At 35.9% G+C, this 12,899-nt stretch overlaps 2 protein-coding genes across 2 annotated transcripts; one reads left to right on the top strand and one right to left on the bottom strand.

Annotated features, from left to right (window-relative positions):
* Window positions 1–48: 48 nt before the first annotated feature.
* On the top strand, window positions 49–10,385 carry gtf2e2 (general transcription factor IIE, polypeptide 2, beta). The gene is made up of 8 exons (XM_056735693.1): window positions 49–215; window positions 1,076–1,236; window positions 5,945–6,036; window positions 7,696–7,803; window positions 8,083–8,265; window positions 8,513–8,606; window positions 9,787–9,902; window positions 10,032–10,385. Exons 2-8 carry the CDS (start codon window positions 1,077–1,079, stop codon window positions 10,149–10,151), a joined length of 873 nt encoding a protein of 290 aa, XP_056591671.1. The 5' UTR covers window positions 49–215; window position 1,076; the 3' UTR covers window positions 10,152–10,385.
* Window positions 1,337–5,910, bottom strand: smim18 (small integral membrane protein 18). Its single transcript, XM_056735694.1, has 2 exons — window positions 5,004–5,910; window positions 1,337–2,574 (listed from the first exon to the last, which is right to left on the bottom strand). Exon 2 carries the CDS (start codon window positions 2,571–2,573, stop codon window positions 2,361–2,363), a length of 213 nt encoding a protein of 70 aa, XP_056591672.1. The 5' UTR covers window position 2,574; window positions 5,004–5,910; the 3' UTR covers window positions 1,337–2,360.
* Window positions 10,386–12,899: the final 2,514 nt, after the last annotated feature.

Genomic DNA, 12,899 nt, shown 5'->3' with positions numbered 1-12,899 from the left:
ATGACGTCACTGCGAAGTGCAGTTACAACCAAAGAAGAAGAGTTTCGCGTTTCCGCCGGAGACGAAGGTGTTATTTGGGATCAGAAGTATCGACGGGCAAGCTTTCGTTGAGCTTAATCGTAAAGTTGACAACGAATGATAACCGCAAATAATATTTAAGATTTAACTCTTCTGTTCGCTGATTGTCTCTGGAAGAGACGCAGTCAAATATTCAGGTAACCGCGAATATCTGTTTCATTAGTGTTTGCATGTGTTGATGTAAGATATCTAACGTTAAGTTAACTCTAGACATTTCTACCAGTCCTTTATTAGGTTTGATTACTAAATGTGAGTTATAGCAAAATGTTCTGTATCGTGTAGTTCGAACATGAGATTTTAAACACTGGTTGATCTTACCATCAAACCAGTAGTTTGTATATTAGTCTGCACCTAGGCTGAATGTTTTCACTCCTTCCTAGGCTTGTGATTTGTAATATTACAGAAATGTTCCCACAGTCGACAGACATCACTGCTTGACATCTTATAAACCTTTCGATCTAAAGACTTATGTTTAGGGGTGGACTGAAATAAGTCTTTCGGTTTTTGGGAAGAGTAGAAATAGGCCATAAATTTAGACGAAACAAGAAACAGAACATGTACAACTTTTCTAAACAGTGTCATTGCATTTTCTTTAAGCGGTTTTAAAAATGGGTGGAGCTTAGAAGATGGACTAAGTAAAGATAATTAGTCATTTTGGGGATTTGAATAATTTCTAGTATAATAAATCAAAAGTAATAATTAACAAAGGACACGTGTGCACACTCTTTTAAATGTTATATGATTTCAACAAACCTGAATTAGGCAAATTGTATGACAGTACACTGGTTCATGGTATATACAGTATTTTTTTATTAATGGTAAATTAGTAATAATTTAATTAATTATAACATGCACGGATCATGCCTAAAACATCACACAGAATTTTGTTTGTTTTTAGAAAAATTCTGACTTCTTGCTTTGTGAATGGCTGTTTTCATAATGGCCAAATCAATAATTCAAAAAAAGTATTGGTTTAATGATGCATGTATGTGTGTAGAATGGATCCAGCTCTACTGCGAGAGCGTGAGCTCTTTAAAAGGAGGGCGCTGTCCAATCCTGCAGTAGAGAAGAGACAAGCACCCTCAGAAGCCTCTGGCTCATCCAAGAAAAAGAAAAGTAAACCAGACAGAGAGTCTTCATCCTCCAAAAACAGCACAGGTCAGAAATTTCTCTTTGATGTCTGTGAATGTTTAAAGCTTGTATACCTAGCTAAATTGAAAAGCTGTGCACTGAAAGAACGACAGGGATCACCAGTAAGCCTGGGAAGTATTTACTTTAAATGTCATATCAACTTGGAATGGCAAAGAATCATTGTTCATATCTGCAAACACATCCTGTTGAGAACCACACTATTAAAAATAACCCATAATACATAGTGCTTAAACAATACTAGACTTGGCAGCTATGAGGGCATTTAAGATCCCTCTGAGGTTGTGGATAACTTTTTCTCTTTTTGGAGTTTCACCATTCAATAGAATTACAAAGCTAGGAAGAGTCCTGTTGTGTTCGGTTAAGGAAAGAAAGTCACATACACCTAGGATGACATGAGGGTGAGTCAATTATAAGCTAATGTCATTTTCCAGAGAAGTGTTTGTTTAAAATTTTGCAAGGATGTATTGTGATGCTGAACACATTGACTTCAGTGAGGGTGAAACATAAAAATCTCAGATCTTGTTTGATTCTAATGGAAACCACACCTCATTGTGCTTGTTTAGTTTTTGTTATACAATTTTAAATACACATTTTAAGGCATTTACAAAGATGCATCAAATGGCCGTCAGTGTTCTTGAAGATATATAACAGCTTTTACCAAATTTGAACTCCCCTAACAGTGGTTATAAACAAACATATACAAATTCTCTTTACACTAACCCCAGGGTGTGAATATTTGAATCATATGTAGCTTATGAATTCCACAATACTGACAGATAAACTGTTTGTCATCCCACACAAAGGTATTTTTTCATGGAAACACAATTTAACAGTATTATATAGTCATCACACAATATTACTGGAATACTGAATGCAGATCATAGATAGAGGACACATTGGCATGCACAGAAACACACAAGCAAGTTCCTCCCTTTTAAAAAAAAAAGAAAATCTTATATTTACAGATCTGTTCCGTCTATTGCTGTCGGATCGTGTTAGGGAGGATGGCTATTATACATGTGCGGTGTGTTTTTAAAGGAAATTTAGCCCTGTCCAAATCTGCAATTTTTTCGACTAATTTACTGATGCGGTTCCTATGGTAACTCTGTCCGCTGTCACCGTGGTTACAGCTAAACCACCTCTTCTGGCCGGCGTCGCAGATCACGGACTGTTTTGGTCTTGCTGAAGCATCCGCAGTCCAGAAGTTCATAGAGGAATGCCAGCGTGGCGAGGGAGAGGATGGTGAGGATGAAGAGAAGTATGATGATGAAGCAGGCAATGTTCCAGCCATCATGGAAGGGATAGATTTGCTGGATTATATCAGAACTGCTTGACATTTTCATACTGCAGAGAGACAGATAAACACAGTTAATCATTAACGAGAAATATGGAAGGGTGGTAGAACAGAACGAGGATTATTAGTGGAACAGAGTGGACAAAAATAGAGATGAAGAGAGAGCCAATGACAGCGAAAATGTTAAATATTTAAAAAACTAAATAAATTCTTTAGATTTGATAGGAAAGTACATACGGTTCGAAAGATAGTATGCAAGTTTATAACAAAAATAAACTGCTGTCACAGCTGCCTCACATTCATTCACACATTTACTGTAAAACAAAAACGTTGAAAGTGGAAAGTCACAAACAAAGGGCACTTTGATTTCCATGATGTGGAAGACATTCGGTATCACTGAATCTAGGCTGGAATACAACATTTGTGGTATTTTTCAAATGCATTATAAATCTTCGGCAAAAAAACATTTTCCTGTTCATGCAGTGGGGTTAAGTAGGTGTGAACAAGATCCGTAGGAAGCAACTCCATGTTGTAGTTTACTAATATATATATATATATAATAATATTTTTGTTTATTATGTTGTCACAGCCCGTGACCCGAGGTAGTTCGGATAAGCGTCAGAAAATGGAATGGAATGTTGTCACAGTTTATTTTTAAATAACAACTAGTTGGCTATGCATTATCCTGCTTATTACGGCTACTTGCCGAGTAAATTATTGGTTATGAATATGAAATATTGATGGTATTGATTGTTTTTCTATAGGCGTGACACCAAGTTCAAATGAGACAAACGTGTCATTTAAAAACACATATTTGTGAATATATTGTAATCTCATATATGGTATTAATTAGGCATATTAATGTTAATCTGTGTGTGCTGGTCAAGATGGCTCACGTTGGCTGTATTATATGAGTGGTTGTTGTTGGGGAATATCATACCTTGGCATGTCACGACTAGCAAATCAAAATAAATTATTCCTGAATGCTATGTAATAAAATGGGGTAAATAAAGAAAATCATATGTAACATGGTGTAAACAGTAATGTATTAATATTTGCGGGTTTACTTGTATGGTGTACAAGGATGTTTACAAATGTGTGTCCTTGTAAGCCAAATGGCCTATAAACATACTAAATAGTTATTTTCAAAAATAAAAAAGGCAGAAGTTTTCTGTGATGGCTAGGGTTAGGGAATAGAACATTCAGTTTGTACAGTATAAAAATAATTCTGTCTGTGGAGAGTCCTCGTAAACCATGCATGTCTGTGTGTGTAATGTTAAACTTTTAAAAATGTTGTTGTTAAAATGTATACTATTATATATTACTGTAATATATGCTAACTATTAGAACAGAATCGAGAACTAAAACAAAGAATCCCAAAACAAATGTAAATAGAAAAAAAATAATTTGATCAACAGAACAGAATTTGTGAAAAATAGAACATCATGGGACCCTACACGCATATATGCTATTTTTACTGGTTTATGATTCGGAAAAAGGATCCTAATCTAAATTCTGTAATCTTTATAGGTCAAATAGTATGTAAATTCACATTCATAGGAGAACTGAATTAGGTCGGAACGTTGACCTCTTTTGGGTGTAGATAGTGAAGAAGTCATGTTGAGTTATGCAGATCAAAACATTTTTCAAAAAAATTGTTGTAAATGGTGTTTAATAGACATTAGTCTTTTTGCATCCTGTTTTCCAAGTGTAGCTAACGCTAATGTAGTGTAACCTGAGCCATGCTAATGCGTATCTAACTGGTATCTGATATCACACACATGCGCTTCAGCAGGAATACACCTACTCTTTCAAATCCTACCATGACTACAAGAGAAAGTCCCTCCATCTGCACAGATACTCAAACATAACATCTTTCATAACAGATTTTTACTAAAAAGAAAAGCTTGTTTCAAGTGTCTTGTCATGTGGCCTTAATTTAACTCTTAACCCCTACACGACCCCCTACAGAAATAAACATGTACACCAGACAGATGGCTGCCCCCCCAGTAGTCTCCAGGGACTTCTGCTTCATACATACAGCATCATTTAGTACTGTGTTATTGTTTCTTTCACAAGCTATTGAAATAAAGCAAGAAAGCATTAAATCTGGAATGATCATATCTTCTTGTTAGGTATCGGATACACAAACGCAGTATGATGCTCTCTGGTGTAATGTTCTAGAATCACAGAGTCAGCTTTAAATGTCTGAATCCTGCAATCTGTGTGTGCACATGCACTTCTGACCCAGATTTGATGCTTTGGAAGATGCGTATCATAACATAAGCATACAATGTATGCTGTATATATTTTTAGCATGCATGTACGATGCATCTTGCATCTTTAGATATATTTCGACAATTAAGAAATGAATGAAAGCATTTTCAAAACTAAAATGGTCTCATCCTCAGTCTCAGTGCTTGTTTGTTTGAGTATTAGTTCCATTCTGTGTAACATAGGACAGAAAAGCAGGACATACCTGAGTATCTGGGATGTAGGTTGATGCAGCAGCCACCCTCTCTTTTATCTTCCCTTGCTTTTCGCTTTTCTGTGTTGCCTTTCTCATTGGCGCTCGCTCTCACTCTCTCTCCTTGCCCCACCTTATCTGCAAGCGGGGGTTGCACTGGCCATTTTAGGTCTCAGTTTCGACACCATTGGCTGTGTGTCCTGTCTGTCAACGAAACAGCCATCCATCCTCCCGGAATGCATCAGCTCTCATTGTTAAGCCCCGCCCACTCTGTGAATCATTCATGAGTCAGTGCCAAGATGCGGCTGAGAATGGCTGAGCTCCAGTTGCCAGGGGTTGAGAACAGGGTTTGGAGGAGATGGGATGCTACAGCTCCACTGAAGTTGGGAGAGATTCGTTGTTGAGAGTTAGGGATGGAGAGAACAAGTGTGAAAATGCAACGAGCCCTGAAAATCTGAACACTGGAGATTATGTTGTCATTCCATTTACATCAGTACAAAAACAATACATATAAGACAACCTTTAGAGTTTGCTATTAAAGAACTTAAACACAAAGTTCTGCCACAGCTTAAACAGATCTCTCTTTCTTTCAGCATACACTTTCCTTCCAAAAATAAATAACCAAGGAACAAAATATGGTGCTGGTGGAGAAATCTGGTTATTAATGCACTATAACCCATCTGACAACACACATGCTTACTTTAATGCAAAATACATAGACTATAGATTTAACTTGCTTCTTTGCAAAATATTTTAGATTTAAAACATTACATCAACTTTTTTGATTAATTCAAAACCATTGCCTAGGCTATTGCACATACCAAAAAAAGACAAATATAGCAATTCAATGTTTTATTCACTGCAATGCTTAGGCTAAATATATATAGTTAATCTTAAGTAGTTAACCCTTTATCCTCTTCAGCTTACTTATACTGTTTCATTTTTGTTGTCAGATCCCAGCAATGGCTCCTTCAATCTCAAAGCTTTGTCTGGAAGTTCAGGATACAAGTTTGGTGTTCTGGCCCGAATCGTCAACTACATGAAGGTGATATATAAATACTAACTTTCCTACTTGTAATCTAACAGTGAAAATGATGTATAAACACAAATACAGACATACACATTACAGATTCAATGTAAATGGCTTACATGAGGACCAGAATCAGAGGAGCTTTGTTGCCAAGTGTGCTTGAACTCACGTGGAATTTTCTTTGGTGTTGGAAGCTTCCAGTACAGACATTCAACACAATGACAATACAATATAATAAGAATTACAGTCTAAAAGATCCTAAAATATGCATATATAAAATAAAAGACGATGGTACAGAAGATGGGGGATAATAACATATAAGAGACATTGTACAGGGTAGTATATAGTAGAATATACATATTAAAAGATTGTATGTACACTTGTGCAAATGGATAATGTTGTAACAAGAGGTAGTGTTGTATACATGTATAAATAAAATGTACATATAATAAGGCACTGTAGTGCACTGCACACTACATAAGTAGTGAAAATTTAATATTAATCTTAAGGAGCAGTTATCTGTTTAGGAGGGAGATTGCCTGGGGTAGAAGCTGCTTCTGTGTCGTGGTGTTAAATGCTCTGAAGCGCCGGCCAGAGGGCAACAGTTCAAAAAGTTTGTGTGCGGGGTGTTTGCAGTCAATTATGATTTTTTTTTGTATAATCAGATATTTTAAGAGTAGTTTACCCAAAAATCTACATTTATCATCAATTATTCACCCTCATGTTATGTCAAACCTGTATTTCTTCAGTGGAACACAAAATAAGATATTTTGAGAAATGTCTCAGTGCTCCTTATATGAAAGTCAATGGGGGCAGTGTTGTTTAGTTACCATTTTACAAAATATCTTCTTTTTTGTTCTTCAGAACAATGAAGGTTATAGAGGTTATAGAGGAGTAGAGGAGTATAAGGTGACAGAATTTAAATTTTGGGGTGAAGTATTCCTATAATGTTCTGTGTCTAAACAGAAAAGAGTCTGAAAATACAAATATGCTTGAATTTAGACTGGTGAATTTATGTTTGTGCAAAATGTAAAAAAAGAGAAATCATGCTGAAAATGTGCATAATCTTGCCTGAAACTGTGAATTAACTTTATCTTATTCTTTAGGTCCAATTTCAGAATATGTTACATGAAACAAGCACCATGCACAAGAAATGAATAGAGCTGAATTAGATCTTATGTAAATAGTTATGCCATTGATTTATGCCATAAGTGTATTCATTTCAAATCTCATTGGTTCTTGTCTGTCTCCAGACTAGTTGTCATATGATTCTTCTGCGTGAGTCACACATAAACCAGTGCTCAGCTCAATATGTCCAAAATGATCACTCTCAGAATGTACATTTGGGTGAGTCACATGTAACTCAAATGTTTTCCTCTTTCTTGGTCTCCAGCGATTTCTTTATTCTTGAGAAACCTTTTGCGTTTCACAGTCGAGTTTTGAAACGTGACGCTAATGTGACTAATACGCATTATTAAAGTCATTTTACAACTGGTTTTCACAGGCATTGTGTCAGGTTTTTTTGTCAAGTCTAGCGGTTCCCCACAGTGAAATGATGCTCTCTGCAACATGACAGTAATTAAAGCCTGTCAGACTGTAATCCACAGATGTAAATGTAGCCGTGACGCATTTAAACTGTTTTTACATCTCTGTCTCTTTATTTCTCTCTTTCAGACGCGGCACCAGAGAGGTGATACTCATCATCTGACTCTAGAGGAAATTCTGGATGAAACCAAACTGCTTGACATTGGCATGAAGCAGAAACAGTGGCTTATGAGTGAGGTGTGTGGGTTGTTGAGAGAGATATGTCTGTGCTCTTTTGTCAGTTGAAGGAACATTAAAAGTTACTAAAAACATACCATTTACAAAGGTTTATTGACACAGAGCTAGCTTCATTTTGTATTAAAGTGTCTGCTAAATGAATAAATGTAAATGTAGAATGCATTGAGGCTCTGCCTTCTTTTGGTAAGGGTTTATCGAGGTCCATTCCTGTAGTAGCATGTGGGGCATGTAGAGCTGCACTCCTGAAAAACCAACAACCTAATTCCTCCTTCCCTCCAGGCATTAGCAAGCAATCCTAAAATAGACGTACGGGATGGGAAATATGCCTATAAACCCAAATATCATCTGAAGGATAAGAAAGCTTTGCTAAGACTGCTGGACAAGCATGATCAACTGGGACTAGGAGGAGTATTACTGGATGATGTTGAAGAGGGTCTGCCTAATTCAGCCAAGGCTATTAAGGTAAGACCTTATCATTCTGTCAACCAAAACTACAGTTCATAAAACATCTTAAATATTCCTTATATGCTGTGAGTTATCTGGAGATCATACTTGAGACAGTATTGAAGATTTTCCTTTTTGCGGGGGTTTTTGTATTTGTAATCCCCATCTGCCTTTTTAATTTGTCACTAATAATGATCATAATAATGAATAAATAAGAAACTAAGCTTTGGTTTTATGTGTTTGATTTTTGTTTTATTGTGTTCAGGCTCTTGATGATCAGATTATATTTGTGACCAGACCGGACAAGAAGAAAATCATGTTCTACAATGACAAACACTGTCAGTTTACTGTTGATGAAGGTGTGTGATAAGCATTATGGTTATCGGCCCAGATATCCTGATTTGACTTAAAGGGATGGTACACCCAAAATGAAAATTCAGTTTTCATTTACACACCCTCAGGTTGTTCCAAATTTGTATACATTTTTTATTCTGTAAAACAGAATTTTCTTTTTGGGTGAACTATCCCTTTAATGCAGAGTCACAAATCAATTGGATTTAATTAAGATTTCTGAACTAATATATTAGTTGCAGAGCCAACCAGCATGTTTCATTAATTTGTTAATGCGTGTTGACAGTTGCGACTTCAGAAGTTAATATAATTAAAAACGATTTGTATTTTTGTAACATTAAAGCATTTTCTGAATTTGGAATGATGGGAATTCCAAGAGTACTATTAATTAGACAGTCCTTCATAGTTCAAGCAAAAATAAAAATACTCTTTATTCACACCCTCAGTTTATTCAAAATCTGTATAGGACTTTTTCTTCTTCAACAGAAGATATTTGGAAAAATTAGGTTTTGTGTCCATACATCGAATGTCAAAGTTTGGTTACCAACATTCTTCAAAATATTTTCTTTTATCTTCTGCTTTATGATCAAAGAAAGGTGAAGGCTTCCAAAATTCATGTCTTAAGGTTTTCTTTGTAAGAATATTTTTTTATTTACATTTTTATTTTTTAACCGAATCAGTTTGTGTTAAGCATATCGATCATAACAAACAATTTCTCAAACAGTGTTAGAAGTGTTATCCTCAGTATTAGAGGCCTAAAAATGCGGAAGGATGGATGATTCTACAGAGCATGGATGCTTGAGCAATGTCTCCTCTAGGCGTTCCTCATGGGTAAAGTCAGTAAAGCCTGGAAAACATGGCTAGCACGGTTTATTTTAAATAAGGAGCATAAGCATTCATTGAATTTGGAACGGATGCAATAAGTTATCGGTGCAAGTGTTTTCCAATGATGTGTCACTGACTTGCTGACATCTGCAGGAAAGGAGGCGTGCTGCGGATAATGTTTAGAGGAAATGTTGATTAGACAAGATATTCTAGAAATCTAACAGTTGAGTAAGAGGAAAGATTTGATGATGGTGCTGCTAACTTGTCATGTTTAATTCCCAAAGAAAATCAAATTAAATCCTGAACACTTCAGGTTGTTTAGGATTATAGCCAAATGCATAAGTGTAAATCATTTAATTCCAGAGTTTCAGAAGCTGTGGCGCAGTGTCCCTGTGGATTCCATAGATGAGGAAAAGATCGAAGAGTACCTGAAGAGACAGGGCATATCATCCATGCAGGAGACCGGGCCGAAGAAAATGGTGCGTATCTCTCTGACGCTTACAATTTAACATTTTCAGACAAACACGCTCGCCAGATTGCTCAGTCATATTTATGTGTGGGTGACCGGTTGCCGTGAGATTGATGCAATTTGCGATTGGTTGTTACAGACGCCCATTCAGAAGAGGAAGAAACCAGGAAATCAGAAAAAGAGACGGTTCAAGACTCACAACGATCACCTTAATGGAGTGCTGGAGGATTATTCTGAGGGTGTTCCCAGCAAAAAATGAAATACCCAAACTGTAAAAGTTTGATGTCTGTGTGATGTTTGTATATCTGAACCATTGTCTTTCTGCCAAAACAACACAGACATGCAAACACACTTTAGAACTGTATGTAAACAGACTGTAAATATTTTCTTTTCACTCTTATAATATTTTACTTATTTTGCTAGTGCTTTGGAAAATGTAAAACAAAGGTTTCTTTTTGTTAGATTCAAATATTAAACAAGAGAAATCAAACCACATCATGTGTATCTTATTAAGTTACATTACATAAACATTTAGTTTACCCTTTATGAAGCAATAAAACGTGTTGAAAGGACAACTTTTAAAAGCACAGTAAAATTTTAAAGAATTTAAAAAGTCCAAGAAAAGATTAAAAAAATCTCTTAAAATGACCAAGTGTCTCAAGAATTTTCTAGATTTCATTTAATTTTTTAAGGAAATGATATTCAGATTACATGCAAAATGTCCGTTTTGCATTATCAAATACAATTGTACACAACAAGAGTGCTTTCACTATACAGACGGAAAAATGGTTCCAAGCGAACAGACCCTCTTCATCAGAAAACCTTGTTGCTAGGCACCTCTTGTCATGCACATATGCGAGTGTGGGTTGCTGCGGCTCGTGTCTTCATCATATGCTTCCTAATGATGGTTTGGATAGCACATGACAGCTCTGCAAGGGTTCTTCTTTCCGTCAAATTGATAATGTGCTTGTAGGCTGAAAGGTTTCGCATAATAAAATGTCTTCATTTTTAAGGCCCAGACTCGCTTTTCAGAAATGTTTGATTTTGCGTGGAAAAATGTAATTAAAACGCAGGTTGGTATTTTGTCTCAAAATGTTTTTTGTCTCAAAACTCAGCCTTGGAGAAAATGCTTTGAAGGATAATTTCTCTAATAACTCATCTGTTAAAAGATGACCTTCTCATGTTCACATTTAAAATCTTCAAATGGAATATTTCTTAATGGAATATGTTTTTTTTGCCGGGGCTTTTTCAATGTGATGATGAAATGTCAAGATTCATAATTCATAATACTACTGAATGTATATTGGATTTCTCTGTTTAAAAATATAAATGTGTTTACCAAAAAGGACATTAACATGCCTAAAATGAATGCTTAGTAATGCTTGTTGCTTCTTGATCCCTTGTGGGGTTTTATTCGGAGTCTTTCTTATGGATCGGGTCTTGAAAATGAATAAATCAGTAGAAGTTATGTTTCCCCATCTGTTAGAACCTTGAGACCTTCCTTGTGTACTGCATTTGTGCTAATTCAAAGATTAATGCATACAGACGTTTACATATCCAAATAGTCTGAAATAGGATTTTATTTGGTTTGTGTTGTCCTGGTCTGTTTTAAATATTCCTTTACATTCCAATAATATTATAAATAAGAAAAAAACATAATGTATGTTTTTTTGTGTTGCACATAACAACCTTTTGTGTAACATTATTATCCACCTTTACTAAGGTACATTACTAAGTTAAGGAAACACTCCGAGCAAATTTAGAAGATATCCTAGACACTACTCGTCTCCAGCCATTCACCACTGCTAGTATGTTTTTGTTGTAAAATAGTCTAAAAGGAAGGAAGGATGACCCTCTTTTTCTATTGCAAGGCAGATTACTTGAAACTGATCTGGCCTGTGTGCAGTGCGGGCACGCAAGGTTTATTTCCCTGGATAGAATTTCCATCTATTTTAATGTCCTTAGAATAGATTTCATTGTTGATCTTCCCCAACTTGTGTGTAATTCATCTCATTTCCATTTGTTTTTGAAAGGAAGTCTTTGGTCCACTGAGTCAATCCTCCATAATGTGATGGCCAGAAAACAGCACAGTGTTTTAATACAAAAGTAATAGCTTAAGTTTTCTTTGGACAGTGCATTTTTGTTTGTTTTGCTTTTTGGTGATGGGTTCCATAATTGCCTTTATAGGGGACCCCTATTAAACCAATTCCACTTTTTTTATTAGATTACAAAGGGAATGTTACAATACCCAATGACGTGACCTATACAAACTAATGCATTTCACAGTTATGTGATAGGGTCCACATTTGTGTCACTGGAGGAGTTTGGTAGCAAAACAATAGTTGTGATAGGATCTTGAGTGTGAGGAAGGAGATGCCATGGTGGTCGATGAGGAGTTCATAAAAGTACTCTTACCCGCTTTACCCACACTGTTATTTGTTTTTGCAGGTTAACATTTGGTGATAAATATTTGATTTGTGATGTTTTGGCTCACCTAAGAATATTGTGTGACATTCCCTTATTCTGGCAAATTTTTTGCCCGTTTCTCTGTCTTTCTTGCCAGGGTATTGTGACACTAACTGTGTAGAGCGGAAACTTTCTGAGTGGTTTGCCATTTCACAAAGGAATTTTTTTACTTGTGTTATACATGCTGCTGGTGAAATTTGTATTTTGGTAAGAACTTGTGTGTGCTTTTGCTGCACACCTGTGTAATAATTCTGTGGTCCAGATAAATGCTGATGCATATGGATTTCTTGACTGTATAATATTTTTTATCAAAATAATATTTAGATAAAAAGAAAAAGTAAAATGAACTTTAAAATATTGTCAGCTCTGAGTTGTATCATCATTAGACACCATGCCAACAATCCCATAGCTGATTCATCCAAAATACGGAGGCCACATGGCACCAGCACTGGTAATTACCACGGCAACGTTACCAGCAAAGCAATGTGCATGCACGCATACAGCCAGTGGCTTTTCCTCATCTTATAACATAAAATGTATG

This window comes from Triplophysa dalaica, chromosome 2 (assembly GCF_015846415.1).
Source record: "Triplophysa dalaica isolate WHDGS20190420 chromosome 2, ASM1584641v1, whole genome shotgun sequence".
NCBI classification, from domain to species: Eukaryota; Metazoa; Chordata; class Actinopteri; order Cypriniformes; family Nemacheilidae; genus Triplophysa; species Triplophysa dalaica.
The sequence above is the reverse complement of the archived record's forward strand: the minus strand, read 5'-3'. Positions and strand labels throughout refer to the sequence as shown.

Bases quoted from the DNA above. Each gene is read 5' to 3' on its own strand.
- smim18 (XM_056735694.1), bottom strand. From the start codon at position 2,573: ATGAAAATGTCAAGCAGTTCTGATATAATCCAGCAAATCTATCCCTTC.
- gtf2e2 (XM_056735693.1), top strand. From the start codon at position 1,077: ATGGATCCAGCTCTACTGCGAGAGCGTGAGCTCTTTAAAAGGAGGGCG. The intron at 1,237-5,944 runs GTCAGAAATTTC...TTTTGTTGTCAG, and splicing joins ATCCTCCAAAAACAGCACAG to ATCCCAGCAATGGCTCCTTC. The intron at 8,607-9,786 runs GTGTGTGATAAG...ATTTAATTCCAG, and splicing joins TCAGTTTACTGTTGATGAAG to AGTTTCAGAAGCTGTGGCGC.